General features: G+C 37.5%; 1 protein-coding gene across 8 annotated transcripts in view; it reads right to left on the bottom strand.

The window, feature by feature from the left end:
- VPS13B (vacuolar protein sorting 13 homolog B) overlaps window positions 1-22,608 on the bottom strand; it is a 670,010-nt gene that overhangs the window by 72,098 nt on the left and 575,304 nt on the right. For all 8 annotated transcript variants that reach the window (XM_036233309.1, XM_036233311.1, XM_036233312.1 and 5 more), the window contains 3 exons: window positions 16,544-16,725; window positions 14,603-14,952; window positions 8,911-9,072 (listed from right to left, as the gene is read on the bottom strand). In XM_036233309.1, the coding sequence (XP_036089202.1) occupies window positions 8,911-9,072; window positions 14,603-14,952; window positions 16,544-16,725 (694 nt within the window). The remainder of the gene's footprint in view (window positions 1-8,910; window positions 9,073-14,602; window positions 14,953-16,543; window positions 16,726-22,608) is intronic.

Genomic DNA, 22,608 nt, shown 5'->3' with positions numbered 1-22,608 from the left:
CTAATAATTCTGTCCCTCTAGATATTTTTTCTTTAGAACACCATTATGCTGCAGTTTTCTTTCTATGTCTTGGTTTTCCTCATACTTCTTATTTTTCCTGAATGAATCCCATTCCTCAGTTTAACCTCCGAATTCTACTATTAGTCCTTTTGGCAGTCTACCTCCAACACAGCCCCAATGAGCCTCGCCTACTGTTATTTGTGACTTTGTCTAGTTCCCTCCCATAACGAATAGGGCTGATCTGTGTAACCACTAGGTTATTACAGAAATGCCAATGAATGACTTCTGAGTTTAGGGTATAAAAGACACTGTGGCTTCTGTTTTGTTCTATCTTGGATCCCCTGATCTGGGGGGAAGCCAACTGCTCTGTCATGGGAATATTCAAGCGATTCCATGGAGAGATTCTTGTAGCAAGGAACTGAGGCTTCCTGTCACGAGCCATGTGAGTGAGCCATTTTGGAAATGACTCCTCCGGCCCAGATAGCCCTTTAGGTTAGCGGTGCCCAACTTTTTTGGCACCAGGAACCGGTGCTCCTATGAGAGTCTAATCCCTGATGATCTGAGGTGGAGCTGAGGCGGTGATGCTAGGGCTGGGATGCAGCTGCAAACACAGATGAAGCTTTGTTTGCTCGCTGTTCACCTCCTGCTGTATAGCCTGGTTCCCAACAGGCCACGGACTGGTACCAGTCTGCAGCCCAGGGGGTGGGGACCCCTGCTTTAGACGACTGCAGCTCCAGCTGGTGTCTTGGCTACAGCCTTATCAGAGACTAGAACCATACAGTTAAACCACTTTCCAAATTCCTGGCTAATGGAACTGAGGTAACACATGTTTTATCTATTCAAGTTTTGGGGTAATTTGTTAAACAGCAGTATGTAACTAACACAGATTTTGGTATCTGAAAGTGCGGTGCTACTATAACAAAAGCCTAAATTGTGGGAGGGGCTTTGGAGCAGGGGCTTTGGAGCAGACACTGGAAGGACTTGAAGAGTGTTGGTGAATGTCTAAGGTACTTCAAAGATATTAATAGAAACTTGATGGTCTTAGAGGAGGCTGCCAGTGAGGAATTTAGAAGAACGTTAATGGAAACTGGAAAAAAGGGATCTTTGTTATGCAGTGGCAGAGAGTTTAGCAACACTACAACCTGCAGTAACATGGAAAGTAGAAAATGTGTCTATTAAACTGCATGCATGATCCAGCTACGGCAATTTCCAGGCAGTACTGAAGTGCCTCCTGGTTTCTATTTGCCACTTTTACTAAAGTCCAAAGGGAGGTGAAATAAGCTTGACGAAGAACTGTTGGATAATAAGGAACCAGGACTTACGTTTTTGAAAATTCCTAGTTATCCAAATCAACTATTCTGGGACTTCAATTACATCTGTAAAATCCCATTACCTTTGACACAGCTGCTTTAAATGATATGTCTGCTAATTCCAACCTCTGGGTCATCTTGAGGTTGGCATCTGTTAATTATCTTTCCATTGAAATTGAATAACCTTTTTTTTTTTGAGCACCTTGAGATCTGTCAAGTAATTTTCGATTATATTGTGAACAATGTAAATGTTATGTTGTGAAGACTCCAAATTCTCTTATAATTACTCCAAAGTAATTTAACAGGTAATTAACACATTTAGACTTAAACTGAAAATTCTCACACCTGGGTGAGTGGCAGCTCAGGTTAGTTCAATTCTTTAAAGTCTTGGGTGTTAGCTGCTTTCAGTTTATTCTGTGGAGGTATGGTTTAGTGGTCAGCAGTTGGGCCAAATTTAAACACATAATCTTCCCACTTCCTTGCTTTCCCTTTTCCAAGGTTTCCACCTCATTCTCTAGCAGTCTTGGTTGCCTGAGTTCTTTCTCCTGGTACTTTGGGCCAGAAAAGTGATGGGTGCCACCCCCTCAGCACTGACACAAGGGTATTTGTCCTCAGGGTAAAGCCACAAAAAATGAGGAATTCACTCTGCAGATTGCTTGCCCAAAGTTTTGATTCCCCTCCCAAATCTGCCTGCCTTTATTCAGTCCCCTGAGGCCTCACTCAGGTAGCCGTTTCTGTGTTTCACTTAGAATTTACTGCTATCATTCACAGAAAGGTCAGTTAGGCATTTCTACTCATGTTTGACTTCTACTCTGTCTTGGCTCAGTTGCCGTTACTTCTCCCACTCCTGGACCATGTGGCAGTGTCCACAGTAGTCTCTGCCTGTACTTTTAGTCCCCTGCAGACTGTCATTTCAACTACAATACAGGAATCTTTCCAAGATGCAACTGTAATTCTGTGACTCACCTACCTAAAACCCCTCAGTAGCCCAAAGCTGCCCATTGCATACATGTATATCTCCTCGAAATGAACCGCCAGGCTCTTCAGAACATGACTCCTTTGACAAGTGGCTCATACTTGTTCATAAAACAGAACTGCTAAATAGTCAGGAATTTTGCGAGTTGGTTGTTAAATCACTGGTAGTTTGAAATGAGCTACGGTGGGAGTATGTACACCAGAAAAATTAGCCAACCCTACAAATTAGGGCTTCCCCATCACCGTGGCCCTAGGAGCCAGTTAACTAGCATGTACCTTCTTCAGCATGGAATGCAAATTATCTATCTATCTATCTATCTATCTATCTATCTATCTATCTATCTATCAATCATCTAATTTATTATGGCGACACTAGTTGCCTGAGTTATTCTGAACAAAACCTGGACTCCCTTGAACAAGACATGCTGCTCACGTGTATATATCTCCACTATTGTCCACTGGGCTAACTTCTACTCATCTTTCCAACTCAATCTCTGTGGAAAGCCAACGTAGATCTCTCCAGGTATGTAGATTTTCGTGCCTTTGAGCTATCACTGCCTCCAGACAGCATCGAAGCTGCTTGCCAGTGTACAGGTGCCCTCATGGCCTTTACCTGTTTTCCTCTCTTGCAGTTCCACACGTGAACTCTACAGGGCAGTCAAATCAGCCACGCTGTCCTACCATGCCATGCCGTTTCATGCCTCTGTGGCTTTCACACATACTGCTTCCTTTATTAGAACACCACCCCCATCCTCACTTCATTGGCCTAACTCTTTTTTAATTAAAAAAATGTTTTAAAATGACAATAAACATACAATATTAAATTTAAACATTAACATTCAATACAAATAGCCCTCTACCAGGAAGCCTTGCCAGATTCCCATCCTCATGTTGGAAATGAAAACATTTTGAGTTCTCATTAAGACTTTGTCCATATCCAAATACAACTGATTTTACTTCGATTCTCTGGCTTTTCTTCCCTATAGCTAGTGTTTTAATTCAGTCACTCATCATTTCTCTCTTGAACTACTGCAATAATATTCTTATAGATAGTAATCATGTCTATAATAAATTGTTTACTTTTCTGACTCCCTCACTGGCCAGTAAGTTTTTTAGAAGAAAGTACCTGGTTAAAAATAAACGGGAGGGAGACTAAATAAGCAGCTAGGGAGAAATAATGGCAGACAGGAGGGCTTGTGAGTGGTCTGAGTGAGGCCTGGGATACCAGGTTAATTGATTGTATTTAATAGATGACGGGGGAGTCTGTGAAGATTTTTGGACAGGGAAGTATAATAACCAAAACATTATTTAGGAAAATTACTCAAGAAGTAGTCTGCAAGATAGATTAAAGTGGTGAAAGTTGTAACTAGGAGAAAATTTGAGAAAACTATGGTAACAGTTCATATGAAAAGAAATAATTCTTCTTAATATATCATTACACTTGACTTTATTCTGCATATATATATTTTTAGTTTTTTTAACTTAACTCTACATGCCTATTTTAAAAAGTTGAGAAGTGTATATAAATGTAATAAAGTATAAAAATGTCACCTTGATCCACCACTAAGAGGCAATCAGAAATCTCCTTCCAGTATTTTCTTTGACTTTGTTCTTACATCGTTAAGATCATGTTGTATGTATATGTTGTATGTTAAGATCATGTTATTGTTTTTTCTGACTGATACGGTAGTGCCTCCCCTTTCTTTGTAAAACTTTAAAGATCTTATAATAATTCATCTTATAAATGAGACTATGAATAAAATTGCGATAAACGTTTTTATGTATAAATCTTTGTTTCAATTTGAATTACTTCCTGAGAGTAGATTATTAGGAGGTGATTTACTGGCTCAAATACTATGACCATTTTAATAGCTTTGATGCTTCTTATCAAATTGCTTTCTAGAAAGGAAGTATCAATTCCATTTTATCTTCAGTGTGTAAGAGTGTTTTCTTATTTGCCCTTTCTAAATAAACCTTAACATGCATGCCATGTGCCACATAGTAGCAAGGCAAACACTGGAAAAAATTTATCAGTGTGAACAGTTTTGCCAATACAGAATATTTCTTTTCCCAAGTCTGCCTTTAAATTCTCTAAATTGTGATTATGGCAACAATAAATGTGCTCTTTCTCTAGAGATATGTGTACACATGCATTATATAAATAAATAAGGAAAGAGTGGTAATTGAATAAGAATTATAGTCTAGTTAATGAAATTGACAGGTGGCTGGAATTACTATAAGATACTACTGAAAACCTACTATTTTCCTTTCGGATAACAGAAAAATGATCAAATCTCATTTAAAATATTTGTTTATCTCTAAACAGAGAAATTTGTCTATTCAGGTACAGAATGAGTACAATAAAAATATTTTACTGTTATGTGGTGAGTATAGGTTGACTATATAAGTATTAGATATAAACTATTACTTGCCATTTCTTAATTTCTGAAACATTTCATCAAGTTGTCAAGTGATAAAAATACCATTTAGATCAGAGTGAAAAGAATTTAATATCAAATCTTTAGTCTACTGAATTTTGTCAGATGAGAGGCCTTAAAGCAGGGGTTGGCATGGCAAACTGGCCAAATTGTTGACCAAATTGTTGGTGAGCTATCTATTTTTGTATAGCTTGTGAGCTAAGAATGGTTTTTACATTTTCAAATGGTTGAAAAAAATCAAAAGAATATTCTCTGGTGTGTGAAAATTATTGAAATTCAAATTTTATTGTCTATAAAGTTTCATTGGAACACCACCATGCTCATTCATTATGGATGCTTTTGTGCAGAGTTAAGTAGCTGCAACAGAGATTGTAAGGCCCTGAAAGCCTAAAATGTTTATTATCTAGCACTACACTGCAAAAGTTTGTCAACCACTTACTTAATGTATGATTTATTTCCCTCACTAAATCTGACTACTTTAATGAATATTTTCCAGATGCTCTGCTGCTCTTAAAAATTAATTCTTACCTTGTTATATTTTGCGTTTTTAAATATCTGCCATTTCTACAAGCTTATGAAACTTTATATTGTATCAGTTTTGGAGCCATATTTTATTATTTTCGATAGCTCCTTCTAGAGCCCATTTTCACCTTATCTCATTAATTGTTTATTAAAATTAAGTCACTGATAGTGGGAATTCTGCAATTCTAAAAAAAATGCATAATCTATAAATTGTGCATGTTTGGAGACTAAAAGCAAATGTAATTCCTTACATACAATGTAGAGGCATTCTTATTCCAAGCAATTGAGTCAACAGTGCTCTCTATTAACCAGAAAAGGAAGTTAACTTGAACAGCATATACACAAATCCTACTGGGTGATGAAAGTGTCACTACATTCAGTTTGGCGAAATTAAACAAAACTTCCCTGGATTCTGAGCCATATACACGGCCCGTATTTTGGGGAAAGATTTCATAAACCCACATTTCCAGTCCTTAGATTCAACTTTATATAATGTGAAGCACTTCTCAGAAGACCCATCTCTTGATGGTTATTGTTCTCATCCAACCTGATCTGAAGTCTACTGAATTGGGATATTTAAGGGCCCTTTGTGGTGGCATTTATGACTGTGCAGCTGAGTATGTTCAATTATTCCCTAGGAAATAGTTTTCTTCTTCCTTTGTTTGTTTAGGCAAGTAACTATTGTGAGATATCCAGCATTTTAAGTGATTCTGCCTCAGAGCATGTGTTAGAAACTATAAGGAGAGTTTATAACTTTTCTTTTCTAAAGGGTTTTTCAGCTTTGTATTTCTGGAATTGGTTGTATCCATGTTTCTTCCCATCCTGTTGGGATTTTCTGTTGTTAGCAACCTCCTGTGTGGTTCTAAGATACGTTGACCTCTTTGAAACCCTTCCAGGTGTCATTGCCACTTTCTTGATCTCCGCAATATAAGCTGCATTGTTTAGAGGAGTTAAGTTCTATGAACTTTAGAAATCCTCCCTGAGACTATGAATTGACTAACACCCAAGGTAGCATAAACATGCAGACACAAATGTTCCTAAGACCAAGCCTGCTGGGCAATGCAGGATGTGACTTGGAGTCTGGAAAAAGGAACAGTTTGCTCACTTGTGAGTCTGTGACTACCTCCAGGTGCAGTTTGAAGCTAAGTGGCTAGTTTTCTGATTCTCAGATGTAACCTCTTGTTAGAACACAGCAGACTTCATGATTGTGGACATAAGGAATTCCATGAAGACCCACTGGGCCCATTAAGAACTCTGGATTCACAGGGTCCTAAACACACTTCCTTCAGCATATGTAGCTGTAGTTAAGAGACACAATTTTTTACAAATTTGATCTAAGTTTAGCCTAAGATTACAATGATTACAGCTCATCTTAAAATTTGTATCCAGATGATGCAGTTACAAATTAAAAAAAGAAAAAAATGTTTAATAGGTACCTGTCTTATGTCTCCTGTTTGACATTAAAAAGTTCTCATTGTTTTTGGTAATACAGTTAAGGCTTTGCAAGGGTTTGTACTTGGACTGTGAATCCTGTATTAGTCTAGCTTTAAATGTGGAGTATTATCCTAGTGATTTCTCAGCCCTTCTCTTAACACCTCATAGCTTGGCTATTTTAACAGACAAATCATGCTGCCAAAACCTAGGAGAGTTTGACAACATTGTGAAAATAACACTATACTGAGAATCAAAACATATGAGATTCCAACTCTATCACAATCTTAGCTCAATATTTCTATTAGTTTCCTTGTCTATAAAATATGCATAACAAATAATACAAAACACAGAGGGATGCTGTGAACAAGAAATTAGTAATAAACACAAAAGACCTTTACAAAGTGCAAAAAACTATTAATAAGAAAGGTGCAGTGGTCACGGTGGTCGTCCATTCTTCTTTCCTGCTGATTTCCTTCCCACCCAGAAACTGTGTATCTATGCCATGAAGACTACTACTCACTGTCCCTCCACATCCCTGAGCCAGATGTTCTTATGATCGTCCTGCTCATTTTGACTCCAGTGTCCAGGGAATCTTGAAAGCCATCGAGGGCCATGGTAGTCTACGCATCTTAAATGACTGTGAGGGGCAGTAAGCTTCCTCTGCTTTGCTTTCTATTGGCTAAGGCCTGCTGCTTATTCTGTGTGAATGTGGGGAACGGCTACAGGTACAGTAGTGTAGGATTACCCATTGCTGTATCTTCTGAGGCTTCTTTCCTGCCACTACTAGTACGTTGCTGGGATGCAATTACCATGGAGATCTTTCAAAAATCTAAAAGGCTATACAACTAATATTAACAACCTGTGTTGTCTCTGGCTGGTTGGACTTACAGGTGGTCATTTTTTAATTTCGTCATTATATCTATATGTTCTCACTTTTGCAATTAATAAGAAAAAAATAACAAAAAAATCTTAATTTTGAAATAAATAAGCCATGCTTTAATTTGTTATAAGAGACAAACAACCAAATGACTTAAAAACTCTAACATGGAAATTTCTGAAGAGAAAAATTTGAAAATTACAGGCATGATATTCACTCTAAAAATATCATATGAAAATATCATATGAAAAATATTTGTAAGAACTTTTATTAAAGTAGTTTTAATGTCAAATTAACTAGAATTAAATGAATATACTTAAATAAGAACTGTACTGTATCTACTGTATCTACCTTTCCAAATTTTATGCTAATAGTGTGGCAGTATATTGAAAAAGCAAGTAAGGAATCAGAATTTAGCTACTGGAAAAAAAAAAAAAAAAAAGAAGCAAGAGGGAGCCTGAGGGTATAACATATTCTGAAGCTGGACTATAGAAGCTGGTCCCAGATGGGAAAACTTGTTCTCTAATCTTATGACTTTCTTTTAATCACAAGCAGACAGTAGTTTCCTTATTACCCAGAGTTTTAGAAATACATTATTCTTGAGAGTACTTCCTAGGATTTCTTTTACTCATTTAAGACCACATCTTTGCATTTAATTCTTCCTCATATTATCCTGCAGGGCACGTCCCTCTAATTATTCCCATCTAAAGTGACAGGAAAATGGAATCACACTACTTCGAAAACAGACATCCTTTGGTATGTTTTTTCTCAGTGCTCCCTTGGGCGTATTTTGTCATTGTGCTCACTTCAGCACAGATTATGAGCTGTCCTTGGAGGGCAAGAACTATCTTTGAATTCCCAGTGCCTAATAAATGCCTGGCACACAGTAAAAATCAGAATAAACAAATGAATAATAATACCCTGCACATAATGCTTACAATGTTTATCAAGCAGTGTTCTTCATATATATTAACTTATTTACTATTTAGTCCTCACAACCCTATGAAACATGTACTATCATTATCCTCATTTTACATATGAGAAAACTGAAGCAAGAAAGTAAAGCAAGGCTACACAGAGTCAGGACCCAAACCTATGCACTTTGGCTCTAGAGTCCAATCTCGTAACCACCACACCACACTGGCTCAACGGCGGCTATGCTTCTCCAAGAGAAGCACGAGTACTCTGTGCTTCCATCTCTAAACATTTCTGGGTTTCTGTCAGATGTAGCTACAACATGTGGCTCCTTGGGAGACTTAAAAGGGAAAATAACTGGACACAGGCATACAAATACAGAATACACGAATCCTGAACCTTAACAATTGCTGTGTTTGTAAGGCTGTTTCTTAAATACCTGTGGGGATTTGTGAGAGCGCCAGCTGTACTGGTGACTATGGAGACTCGCCAGCAGAATATTTTCATCAGTATCCACCTGGCCAAACCGCAGTGTCTCCTGTGTGTCATTACAGATCACAAAATGGCTGAAGACCAACTCCTCTACCTCAGGGCATTTGTTCTGAAAAAAAAAAAAAAAAAGAATCGGAAAGCCAACATGAATCAGATTAATTGCAAGATGTTTGGCAGCTGTCTGCCCAGTGGCGATTGTTAGAACACAGAAACACTAAAAGATCTGCTGTCATTAGCTGTGGTATACAAAGTATTCTATACTTCCAGGATAAGCACGAAAAATACCTTAAAGAGATCTTAAATGTTCCAAAAATATGTTTCGATTTATGCTCCTGCAAAATAAATTATAGACACAGAAAAGTAAAAGAACAATGAGATCCCTCAAACTTTTAACATTTTAAAATGAATTAACATGCTACAAAGAGTGCTGTACTGCGTAGTGCACGTTTTTGAGCAGAACACTGGAGGCTAGAATTACCATGTTCCTGGCCTTCTAAACTCAACAATCAAGACCAATTACAAAGCCACAGTTTGTACCCTACAGAAAGTAAGGATCTTTTAGGTAATACATTCCCAGATCCTTTAAGGGGTGGGGGTGGGGGTGGGGGCCGTGTGTGTGTGTGTGTGTGTGTGTGTGTGTGTAAATCTGCTCAGGGAGAGAGGTAAAGAAAACCATAACTTTTCCTCTGTTAAGAGGCTCAACACATAAAAAAGATCAACTCCAGAATGAGGATAGTAAGGCAAGTTGTAGTTTATCTTGAAAAACAGTTGTTGGTGTCTTTTTCAGCTCAGAGTCTTCAATCAGCTAATGGCTTCCATTAATCTGTTAAGGCTCAACAAATTAGTAATATGGCCCATTGTTGATGCTTCCTCAATGGTGTCTCCAATTGGTTGCTATTATATTAAAACACTGGCAAAATAATAGAGCATTTTGGTTCTTACCCTTATCACTCTAGTTAGACTACACCTCACATACAATAAACATACTTTTGGTAAATGAAAAGAATAGCTGAATAAATGATTAACTTGAGAATGAAAGAAAAAATCTTAATTAGCCAATCAATTTGTAGACTATTGGAGGTAACATGTAACTGATGCTTCTCCAGTTAGCTTCTGTTTCCTGGCTGTGGATGTAAACAACGTCACAATGCCACACTTTGTCATTTGCCATTTTACTGAGGAGTGTGAGAGTAAGAGAGTAATTCAATCGTGAGCATGAGTGATTTAAGTAATAATGGGAACTGAAGCCTAAAAGTCAATGGATGAATATTCGTACCTGAATCCAGCCTAGACCAAAACCCCACCTAGAACCTTATCTAGAACAGTTATCTTGGGAGGTAGTGTGGTGTCTGAAAAACTGACTCTTACTGGAAATTACTGTTTGACTATCACTATGGGCACATAGGCCTTTGATTATAGGGACATAACATTCTAAACAAGCTTTCTGCTTCTGTAACCCCGTTTACATACCTGACCTGTGAGTTGACAGGTAGTGAATAGAAGAAAGATAGCCCTTTGTGTTTAGACAGAATGAAGAATGGGATTTTGGGCTTAAAAACCCTGTACCTCTACATTTCGGGGCTGCTTAATTTGGGGTCTGCGTACCCCTGGCAGACCCAGCTGGCTGAATAAAGAGTGTTTTCTATAACTCACTCACTGAGTTCTGGTGGTCCGTGTGTCTTTCAGGGGTTGGTGGCCACAACATTAGAACTCATTCCTGGTGACCGAGAAGGCCCCAAAGGTGCGTGGGCAGTGGTCTGTGGCTGCAGTTGGTGAAGAGCCCCGAAAGGCCTCATTCTTCCATATACCCTGGAGGACTTCTAAGCCCTCGTGCTATCCTGCATCTATTCTCACCAAACCTTTCCATTCTCATGGAGCAGAATCTTGCTGGACAGTCAGACTAGTCATGAAGAGTCTGGCTAAATAAGACCAAGCAATTACAGCTAATGATTATCTGTTATCTACCATAATACCCTCTGCTACGCCTTTTAGTCATGAGCTATGATTTAAAAACTTGACTGCCAAAGGGTCTTGGACATCCTGGCCCCTGGTATATCTTGAGCCTCTCTTCATTTTCTCACTACACCCCAGCTTTGTCAGCTCTTTTCAGATCCTCCAATTCATCCCCTCTCAATTCATCCAACCTGTCAAACTCCTTCCTGCCTCAGTGCCTTTCTTCTGCTTATGTCTCTTTTCCTCTTTGCTTCATTAACTTCTTTCTAGCCAGTTTTCAGGTTCCTCAGAGTAGCCTTCTGAGATCTTCCCGCAACCAGGACCCCCCTATTTATGCTCCCATAATATTCTATATTTCCTCTTCACAGCACTTATCCCTACTGGGACTAAGTAATTATCTGTATGATTAAGGGTTCAATATTGTCTCCATCATTAGATTCCATGCTGAGTAGGGGCTTTATCTCCAGTACCCAGCATAATACTTGACACATAAGTACTCAATAAATACTTGCAAAACAAAAATGTAAGTTTAATTTTTAAAATTATAAATATAATAAATGTTCACAGTAGAAAAACTAGAAAACACAGAAAGTATGGATTCTTTTTTTTTTTTTATAAGTCTCTAATTTTACACCTAGTGATAACTGCTATTAACGTTTTGGTGACTTTTCTTCCAATAATTTTTCTCTTGAGTGTCCTGCCTGTTCCTAGTCTAGTCTATCACATCCGATCCTACTTTATATATCTTATGTACTTAAAGGTTTACAAACCTTTAATCAAACTGGAGTCACAGTGTATAATTAGTTTTGATGATTTTTCCATTTAGCATTTTATAATCAAAACTAACTGCTTTCCTTGTAAACACTTTTCTCTCCTTTAGGTCCAAAGCTCTATTAATGGCAAACATGAAGAAGGGGATATGATTCTAAACTCCCACTTAGATATCCTGAAATTGAAATTCAGTTTTCATAATGAATTGGGATCACTCTGCTGGTAACACAAAGGTTAAGTTACCAGATGGAGCTTGAACAGAGAAAAAGTCATATTACTTTCTTCATCTCTACAAACTGACCTTTAATAAATGATGAGGGTTTTAGGAAAAAATGTAAATGAAAGAACACAAGGGGGTTGTTTACATTTTTCTAAGGAATACTCAGAGTCCTCAGGGAACAGTTTCTCTACTGCTCCTTTGTCTGTAGAGTTCATTATAACTGTAATAAGTTTAAGCCTTTCTTGGAATGTTTTAAATTCTGGTATATTATAAAAAAGATTGTACACATTTTATATGGCATCATATAGGTCAAAACTCAGAATGCTCACTGAAATTTGTAATTAAAGGATGGCTTATTTACATTTGAAACTTGTGCTAGAGTGTTGTACAGGCATTTGCAATTAAACAGATATCATTTCAGTGTAAGATAAGACATATATATAGGCATAACCTTGAATTTTGAGTAAACATGTCCTTTAAATTTGTCCAAATGTCGGAATATGACATAAAAATAAAAAGCAAACTGCAAGTGGCATTTTAGGTCCTTAATGTGGTCTCACAAAACATTAATCATTTACAAAAAGAAAAAAATCTACAGCCAGAGAAATCGGACACTGATGAAGGCTTCTGTTAATCTTGAACTTGTGACCTAAAGGTGAAAGGTCAAATTATTTCATGCTTCATCTGTCTGGTCCATCTACACTAGATATAAATGACTTGTCTTGGATATGAATTCGATAAAAAGTATGTGGAGAAATCAAATAACTTATCCTGCTTATTAAATTCATATTTCTCATTGCCAACAATTATACTGTACACGAGCATGATACACACAATATTATCCAAGCTTGGGAAAGCAAGCTTTCCTTCTAAAAGGGACAAACCACATTCAGAATATTTTAAACACAATGAACTTAATAACCCTTTACAAGCCCATTTCAATGTCAAACGTCCTATAATTTCAAAGTAGCACATTTTTGTATTTACTTTAGAATACACAGGGTTAGATGCCTACCGCATTAAAACTTGGTGGCAAGCACCCCTGACATGGGAGGAAACAAGAAAATTACAGCAACAATTACAGAAGTATATCCTCCTGTGGCTCATGTTAACATTGCCAAATCCCTGTATAAATCAGAACCAACTATTCATAGAATGTACCTGTCAGCAATATGCTATGTGACATATGGCTCCACTTAATCAAATATACAATTCCATTTAAAAAAAAAACTCAGACTATTCCTTCAAGGCACTATTTTAGCCAGTCATTCACACTCTGATGTGGTTTAAAACATTTAAATATTTATGCACTATATTGTATTTATATGTATAGCTGTGTCTAAGAGAATATTTTTACCCTGGGAGGAAACATATTTCTGAAGGCCATTTTGCAGTAGTTGCTACACATGAGTCCTTTTATAATGGCGCTGATACCAAGACAAAAATATCCTGGGTTTAAACGCTCTATCAATGACTCTTTTATATTTTCTAGGTTTGTTTTTTATTAGATGCATTGTTCAAAATATGACAAAAAACAGAAATTGGAGCCATGGAGGTTTTTTTCACATCACTATTCGAACCAGCTGCAAAGATTTAGATCACACTAGCTCTTATTTTACGCATGTCCTCTGCAACGAGAAAACCATGGAATGCCCTTAAAAAAGAATTTTAAAATATAAAACAGATGTGTTATCTTCTTTCCCTTTGCTATTGTAGTGCCATGTTAGGTAATTAATTCCTTAGTCTTGTATAGGTCTTCATGCATATAAAGAAAAGTTTATTCCCATAAAAATTCTTAAGTTAGAGAACTCGATCCCCTTCCCCCTCACTGCTCCTGTCCCTGGGTGGGGTCAGTGCAGGAGGAAGTACCATTACTCTTGCGGAGCCAGCTCCGCCCAAATGCATGTAACATACAGAAAATGAGGGGAAATGCCTCAGCTTAAACAGCAACACAGCATTATACTGAAGTACAGTATTATACTGAAAATCAGTAAGGGAAGCAGAAGCAATCTGTTCTAAATCACTGAGCCCATTATCATCCAAACATTCTGTGAAATTATTTTCATGCTAGTAGATATGGACAGGTTCCCTATTTTCAATATGCTATTCAGCACAGACTTATACTTCATCCCTTTTTCAATGTGACTAACTTCTGACAAGAGATAAAAGTGAAAAATTATCCATCAAGAATCTTTAACCGATTAAGAAAGTCCATTATCAAGTGCTTTTCGGTGATTCAAAATGGCAGCATGACAGCATAAGGCTATCTTGTGCTTATATATTTCTTCTCACTGCTTTTTTTCTTCAAAAAGATGGAATGCTATTATCAGAAAGGCTCACACAGGTTCTTCATTGCTGCAATGGATGCTTAGATGATTTGATACATAGCTAAGTTGAAACTGGCAAACTAAAGCCAGAATACTTGGAAAAAATTTCTGGGAATATGTTACTTTCCACACAGATGTGGTACATTAGTCACAAAAATGTGGGCATGATCTCCGATGCAAGTGTAGAGAACCCATATTCTCTAAAGTTTTTAAAAATAACATATGTCACTTTGCCAAAACAGAGAAGGACCCAAATATTATGGTGCCCATCAAATTCTTGATCCCACATTTTGGTTTGTACTAGAAGTGATAACACAGAGTACCTAGTAAAAAAGTCACACATGGACAAACTTCTAGAATGAGCATACCTGTTGCCAAGCTTGTACTGCGGTGTTTAGAGAATGAACTGCGTGTTGCCCAAAGTTTACAAATATAGAATCAACTATGATGGTGCAGTCAAGCAGCTTTTCTGCGGCATCGCTGGAAACTGCAATCTGCCCAAAGATGCCGAAAGGTTTCACCATGCTTTGCATTGTAACATTTCTGCACTCTAGAAGTTTACAGTCTGCTTGAGCTGAGAACTGGATCTCCTGACAGACAGAACTATTGTTCCACTGTCGAAGATACATGTGTGGTTCTTTGAAGGAAATGATCATGTATTCTAGTTCAGATGGCACATTTTTATCAGAAACAAATGGCTGTAGGTATTGTGGTGGAACTGTTGGGAAAACAAACAAGAAAAACAGCAATTGAGATGAGTCAATGTTTTATGGAAAGAAAAAGATAACATTTAAATTATTCACTTTTTGATTACTAAATTCTGTATTTACTGTTTTATAAATGTAAACATTTTTGTGAAGATATTACAATATTTGAATTGCCATTTGGTATTTGCAAATAAAACTGGCTTATTCCATCAGCAGGGCTCTTAAATATATACTGTATATATTGTCCAAAGGTTACATTCACTTTCACAGACAAAATCTGATCATAGAGGACGACAAATAAAATGAAAAGGAGGTAAATATCTAAGGAGAGTTTTTTTTCTCTCTTCTTTTTAAAGCATTTTATTTTATTCTTAGTTTCGAGTATACAGTACATTGCTTTGCTTAGACATTTATATAGTTTATGAAATGATCCCCTCAATTACTCTATCGCCCCTCTGGCTCTACACGCAGCCATTGCATTGCTGCAGACTGCATTCCCAATGCTGAGGAGAGTTTTTTAGAAGCGTTCTGTATCTATCAACCAAATCTCAAAAAACAAAAACATGACTCACAGAGAGTTAAAAAAATCAGGTTAAACTCCATTTTTGCTGAAAAGGCAAGATTCTTAACAGCAGCTGTATTTTGTTTTACTCTGCTTTTTTTCCCATTTTCCATTACATGTAGGTTGAAAACCTATATCTGAATCAAGATGTATTACCTAGAGAAGGTTTGGTACAGGCTTTAAGAAATTATTATTCATGTAACATTAGCAAACTTATAAAAGGCCACTTTTTGGGGTGTGGGAAAATTTAATCTTCTACCAACTTGTAAAAATACTTGTCCTTTAAATTATTGAAGAATTTTCCCATCTTCTGTAGAAGGTATTCACAATTTTGAATTCAGGTAATATCAAGTACTTTTAGAATCCATTTGCCATTAATGTAATAGCTCAGGATGTAGAACAAAACCAGATGTAACTTACAAAACAATCATAATTGGAATAAAGTAAAGCCTGCAATTTTTGTAACTTCCTTGAAAAGTCTCATTAGGTAGCATGCAAAATCATGTCAGTTCAATATAGTTGATAACATGTATAATAGGTCCATAAGATAGTTTAAAAGTGAGGGGTATATCTGTTATATGAAATCAACTTTAGAATAACTTTGCCAATGCTCTCTGTTAGGGGAAATGAATACCGCTTCTACAAATATCCACTGCCATGTGAGTGGTGGTCAGCAGAGAAAAAACTGTGGGGTGGGGTGGGGGCGGAGAAGTGATTAGCAATCACATCATTCTGAATCATCGCTAACATTGTAGTACACAGACTGGAAATCCCTCCAAGTCTTTTTACTTCCTGAAAATAAATTATTTGGGTAAAAATTGATGAATTGTGTCTCGAGAACACTCAAGACAAAAAGTAAGTATTAAGCGGATATTGTTATTCTGATGCTAAAGTAAAGAGTACTTGTGCCCTACGGCCATGCTACCCTGAACACGCCCAATCCTGGCTGATCTCGGAAGCTAAGCAGGGTCAGTACTGGTTAGTACTTGGATGGGAGACCACCTAGGAAGGTGCTGTGGGCATTAAAAAAAAAAAAGTACCTGTGCCAAGTTGATCCAGGTGATGACAAAGATGGAACTCCAGGTGGGCAAACTGGAAGGAAATGCAAAGAGATGGGACAAACCATGGGGTAAAACAAGAGTCGACTCTGGTACAGGCGGCCAGGGCTGTTGGAGTTACAAGCTGGTCACAAGTGCTTTGAGAACCAGATTCACTTGCAGAGCTATGAGAAATAAGTAGTGAAAGAAGTTCAATAACCTACATTTCCCAATATCATATAAGTGAAATATCTTTCTATAAGGGTTTTTAAGCTTGCACCTATAATCCTATCGTCAACATGCCATCATCAAATCTTTTGTATTTACTCACATACACCAGTTGTTTTTTAAAATTAAGTTCATGTTGATTATTCTCTAAGTTATTAGCAGAAAAATTTCAAAGCATTCCTCAAACCCCAGGCCACGCTGACTTACCTGCCATCCAGTTTTCTTCCATCCGTATCTCTCATGACTTACAGACAATTTGTTCTCATGTTAGCTTAACATCAACAGAATTCAGAGTATGACTCTGGTATTCAAAAAACCCAATACTTTCAGTGTCACCATAAATGTTTCACTTTTTTTTTTTTTTACCTCTTCAGATTGTTCACATCCATATTTCCATATGAATTAGTCAACACTCTTTATTCAACACCTAGTTCAATGCAACAAATACTGTACTAGGTGCCATAAAAGTTGTGACCATGTCCAGAAGAACCAAGGTGCCATGGACAATTACACTGCATCGGTCGTCTCTTCACTTCCATCCTCTTAACACCATATTATACAAGTAAAATCTGATGAAAAGGAACAGTGAAGGCAGCTGTAGGAGGGAAGATGATTGTACATGGTGGCTGCTGGTGTGCATGGGAAACACACTGCCTAGAGGCCTTGCCTCAGTGCTAGCAGAAGCATGAGAGCTGGGATGGGGGTGTGGAGCAAGGTGCATCCTGGTACTTATGAATACTGAATTGATGCCGCCCTATTCCCCCTTATCACCTTCCATCTTCTTTCCAAATCTAAAATTTGCCTGCATTTATGGTAGCCTGACTCCCAAATGCATGTGGAGCCTAGACAAGAAATATTATGATTTATAGTATCTTAGGGAGAACTACGATAGGAAAAACTAAAGAAATAAATCCTTGGTTTTCAAAGAACTCATAGTATAACTGGTGATGTGAAAAACGTGGACACTTAGAAACATTATGAAACAGAACCACCTCTCAGGAACAGGAAAGTCAAAAGTGCTGCCAGTGTGGAAATGTACGAGAAACGTTAAACACTGTGGGGTAAATTGGGAAATTCTCAGTGTGAATCTTCACCTGAGTTTTGAAAGAGACTGTGAAAAGCTTAGCGAAAATAAAGCTAAGAGCGTTCCGACATGCTTACTGAGTGTTTGACTTCAAGGATTTATAGTTACGTGGTGGTATTTACTGCAGTGCTAGTAAATCTCTATTATACACAAATAAACACAAACTCTGGGGTCCTGAGTTTGTTATTGAATAAATGCTACGTGCGAAAAGCAGCCAAGTGTATTCTTAACTTTCTATAAACGGGCATAATAATCCAAAGAGCTTTCTAGGAATTTATCTACAGAGTTACAAATAAAAGATTTCATTGGTAAAATTAAAATATATTTATTCAGAAAGAACAAAATGTATTATTCGTACATGTGTTTTACACATATGAACTCTTTCCCCTATGTTACTTTAAAAAGTTGTTAAAAGTAAGGTATAATGGTAGTCAAATATTAAAAATCCAGGCAAGAGTTCTATGAGAAACAGTGAGTACATAATTTGAGGTTTATCTGAGACATTTTTCTTGCCAACTACAATTTTTCACACTCTTGAGGGTAGCAGATACTATAACATGTTGAAAAAAGATGCTAAAACATTATGAGTATGTGCCACACAAAATCTTTATTTATAACAAACTAATTAATTTTTTGCTTTTCTGAAATTAAATTCACAAATCAAAGCGATATTTTAGGTATACATAGTAACTCTTAACTAACATACTCTAATGGTCAGCACTATCTCATATAATCCTGAAATCCCAACTAAAATGGTCCCTAGGTAAATCTATATTTAAAAACTTAGATTGTTATTTAAAAATTTGAGTCATATCAAAATTAAAGTTCCTTAAACACAAAATCAATACGGTATATATAATCTAAATATTCTTTAACTATATTCAGAATCAATAAAATTTTAGTTTTTTGATATTGAGTTTGATCATTATATATTATAAAAACAGCATATATATGTTTACCTTTTACAAAAGTATCACAAAGATCGAAGTGTAATAGAATTTAATTGTCATAAATATGAGAGTAATGACCCTGCTAGGCACACTTGTAGTAGCTGCATTTGTATAATTTTCTTACAAAGTTCAGTACACTGAACTTTGATCTGACACAGATTATCAAAAAGAAAAATTTAACTTATGAGATATGTAATAATCAGGAACAGATAAGGAAGTAGAAATGGCTCCAGAAGATCACCCAAATAATAAAACATAGAACTCAAGATCCTAGTTAGTTCTACTTAAGTAGTTAGTTCAAATGTCAATACTTTCCTAATGGAAACTCAAATTTTAGAACAGTGCAAATATTCTAAATGGTGGAAGGTATGGCAAGAGTTTTACATATTCATACCTTCATTGTAGCCAAAGAGTTACTTATCAGCTCTCCAAGGTGACCTATAGAGGGGTGTCAATTCTTTAAACAAGGAGTGTTTTAGTAAGCCCAGATCCTGTTTGACCCAGAGGCACTGTGGGGAGTCAGGCATAATCGTCTAAGATTCATGCTTGGACATCACCCAGAGTGAATCCCTTTAGTACTGCAGGTACCCATCAATGATCTGACACCACTGATGAAGGCTTGAGCTTTTCTCTGGACTCCTCTGTGGGAATAAGGGTTTTATAATACAGCATAATAATAGCATCGAGATTAAGAAGAGAATGACTAAAGTGAGAGAACTTAGATGAAAATGCTTACATTACTATCACTTATATTTGTAACCTTGGGCAAGTTATTTTATCTAGATAAATCTCAGTTTTCTCATTTGTAAAGTGAGTATAGTAATTGGACCCAAGTTTTAAGTATTAAATGAAATACTGCATACAAAATGCTTAGCATGACGTCTAGCACTCTATACCCTCCTTTTCTGGCAAGCAAACAGGGGACCATGCTGGTTACTCAGTTTAACTTTAACTGTTGGTGGTTGATCACCTTTAGTTCCTAAGAGAGATCTCACACTGACATTCATCTCAGCGTGGCATGTCTCTCAAACACTGGTTCACCTGAACTCTCTCCCAGCTACTGCAAAAACACTGCTCTGTCCATCCTAGGAGAGTAATGCGTGTTTAAGACAAGGGAGGATGTACGAGCCTGTGGCACCATGTTCTCATTACCCCTTAGAACTGTCATTTTAAAAATGTTTTAGCTATAACCCAAAATAAGAAATATACTTTTATTTGTAACCTAGTACACATTCAAATGGAGGAGGGAACAGGAGGTTTACTGAAAATACAACACACTCCGATATTTTTAAAAGTGTGGTAAAATAAACATAACATAAAAATTACTATTTTAACCATTTAAAATTATACAGTTCAGTGACATTAAGTACATTCAGACCATCGTGCAAGTAGCAACACACTCCATCTCCAGAATTTTTTCATCTTCGCAAAAGGAAACTCCATACCCATTAAACAATAATTCCCCATTCCCCTCTCCCTCAATCCCTGGCAAACACCATTCTACTTTGTCTCTATAAATTTGACTATTCTTGATATCTCATATAAGTGTAATTATACAATATGTCCTTTTCACACTTCTATTTTCTATTTGATTAAAAAATTTTGACTGTAACCTGCTCAACTGATTTCATAACCCACTAATGGGTTGTAATCTGTGGATTAAAAAACAGGCTTAAATGGGCCCTCAGGTAAAGGACTCCTTTCTGACTGTAAAAAAAGGGAGGGGGAAGGGGAGAGAGAAAGAGTGAGTGAGTGAGAGAGAGAGAGAGAATTTCTCAAGGTTCAGAGAGTAAGCATCATGAAAGAGTCTTCGTGAATACCATCAGCCTAGAACTTTAGAGGAGAGCCAAGGAATGTTGAGTACTTGGGGGAATGTGGATGGGGAGAAGGACTACCTGGCACAGGACCAAGTCCCTGGGAGGGCTGTTACACGCAGTTCAATGACCAAGTAAAGGAAATAGTAAAAGGCTTCAAAAAGATACTTGAGTAAAATACAAGAATTCCTTCTGCCTAAGGGAGAGAAGGGAAGAACACATTTAGCCCCAGGAAAGAATTTTTTGGATAAATCCTAGATTATATCATTATATGACTAGAAACATAGTTGACAAAGCCAAATGTCAAGATATATATCTGAATGGTTTATGAAAGGCAAAAGATTTTTAAAAATGGCACCAAACAAATTTAGGTACATCTAAAAGTGCAGATCCTGGTAACCAAATGGAAGAGAACAATGTCCGGAGGCCACAGTCACCTTTTCGTAGGAGAAATTTCAACCAGTGGAGAGAAGAAAAATGTCCAGGGACTTGACCATCCCATCCCAATAGTCTTTTTTGGATTCCTCCATCCACTGTCTATACACACGAGAATCAAGGCTTTGGGAAATGAACCGCCCCCCCCCCCCCCACACACACAGATGGAGTACCAAATATGAGTGGACAGTGACTTCTTTTATGGGATCTTTAGGGAGAAAAATAATTTTGGGGGGGCACATCCTAAAATGAAAGTATTCCAAAAATCTCACTAGTTTCAATTTTCATTGCATGAAGAAGAGCCACACACCCTAAGCCACTTTTCTTTCCGGGATGCCTTCCTCTTTTGGGGTGTAGAGGTGGGGATAAAAAGTTTCAGTGTGAGAAAATGACCTTGCAACATGGACAACGAACCACCAAAGACTTGTCACAGGTGAACAGAGTTTTAGTATTACCATCAAACAACTTGCAATAAGGATAAGTGAACATATATATCAAGATCTGCACAGTTACTCTTGCGCTGCCTGATAATTGCCTGTATTTTGCATGACTTTATATACCATATATTTCTGGAGGTAGCCATCTGAGGTGAGGGTAAGAGGGGGAAACAAAGTGGAAAGTTGCCCTGGTCCATCAGAAGACAGCTGCCTGATATTTAACCCAGGGAACAGGCAGGGTGGCCCACTGCATTTCCCTTTTTCGCCTCCTAGGGCCAGTCACTGGGTAAGAAACTATGAATTCAAGAGTGTGTGCTTGCTGGCTCTGTTCTGTTTGCTCTCTAGATCCACTTTCTACCCTTCCCTCTCCTCTACTTTGCCCCCGTACTATATTGACAAGCTGCTTTGTCCTTTGGCTTGTCTTTGGGTCTAGCCGGTGAGAGGTGCCCAGAGGAGATCAGGAAGTGGGAGGAGAGTCATCTGAGGGCTGTTTCCTCCTGACCCCTTCATGGCCACATCTCCATGCACTGAGGTGTCTCTCTATCCAAAGCAGCTACAAACACCTGCTCAGAGTTAGTTCTGGTAATGGCTCTATCACCTGACTCCTTCAGGCCTAAGAATGGGATGGTTCCCGAGAGTCCCTAGCCCATCTCTTAACCCTGATCACACTTCTGTAAATAGTCCTTCACACTCTCCTCAATTACCCAGTTTGAATGTGCCATCTGTTTCTTGTCAGGACCTAAGTGATAAAGGGAGTTTATTTAGGCTTCGGCAATGGGCGTGTGGGCAAATACACACATGATAAGATTAAAGGTAAGCAACTGAAATGGATATCTGGTCGGTATGCCCTGCCTCCAGTCCAGTGCACAGCAAACAGAAGTCTCCAAAAGGTCTATGCTCCTGTGGAAACTAAGCTTGAGGTTACTCTACTTCAAATACTAACTTCAAAAAACATAATTATGGATCTTTGAAAACGTGGTGGAGTGAAAGATGTCCCCAGATCTCTCCTCTTGAGACAACAATAAGATGAACATCTAAAACTCAAAAAGAACCCCAAACTGCAAACGAGCACATCTGAATGTGAGATCTGTGGATAGGAGATACCACAGGTCAAAACCCT

This window comes from Rousettus aegyptiacus, unplaced genomic scaffold, assembly GCF_014176215.1.
Source record: "Rousettus aegyptiacus isolate mRouAeg1 unplaced genomic scaffold, mRouAeg1.p scaffold_m13_p_15, whole genome shotgun sequence".
Lineage (NCBI taxonomy): Eukaryota > Metazoa > Chordata > Mammalia > Chiroptera > Pteropodidae > Rousettus > Rousettus aegyptiacus.
The sequence above is the reverse complement of the archived record's forward strand: the minus strand, read 5'-3'. Positions and strand labels throughout refer to the sequence as shown.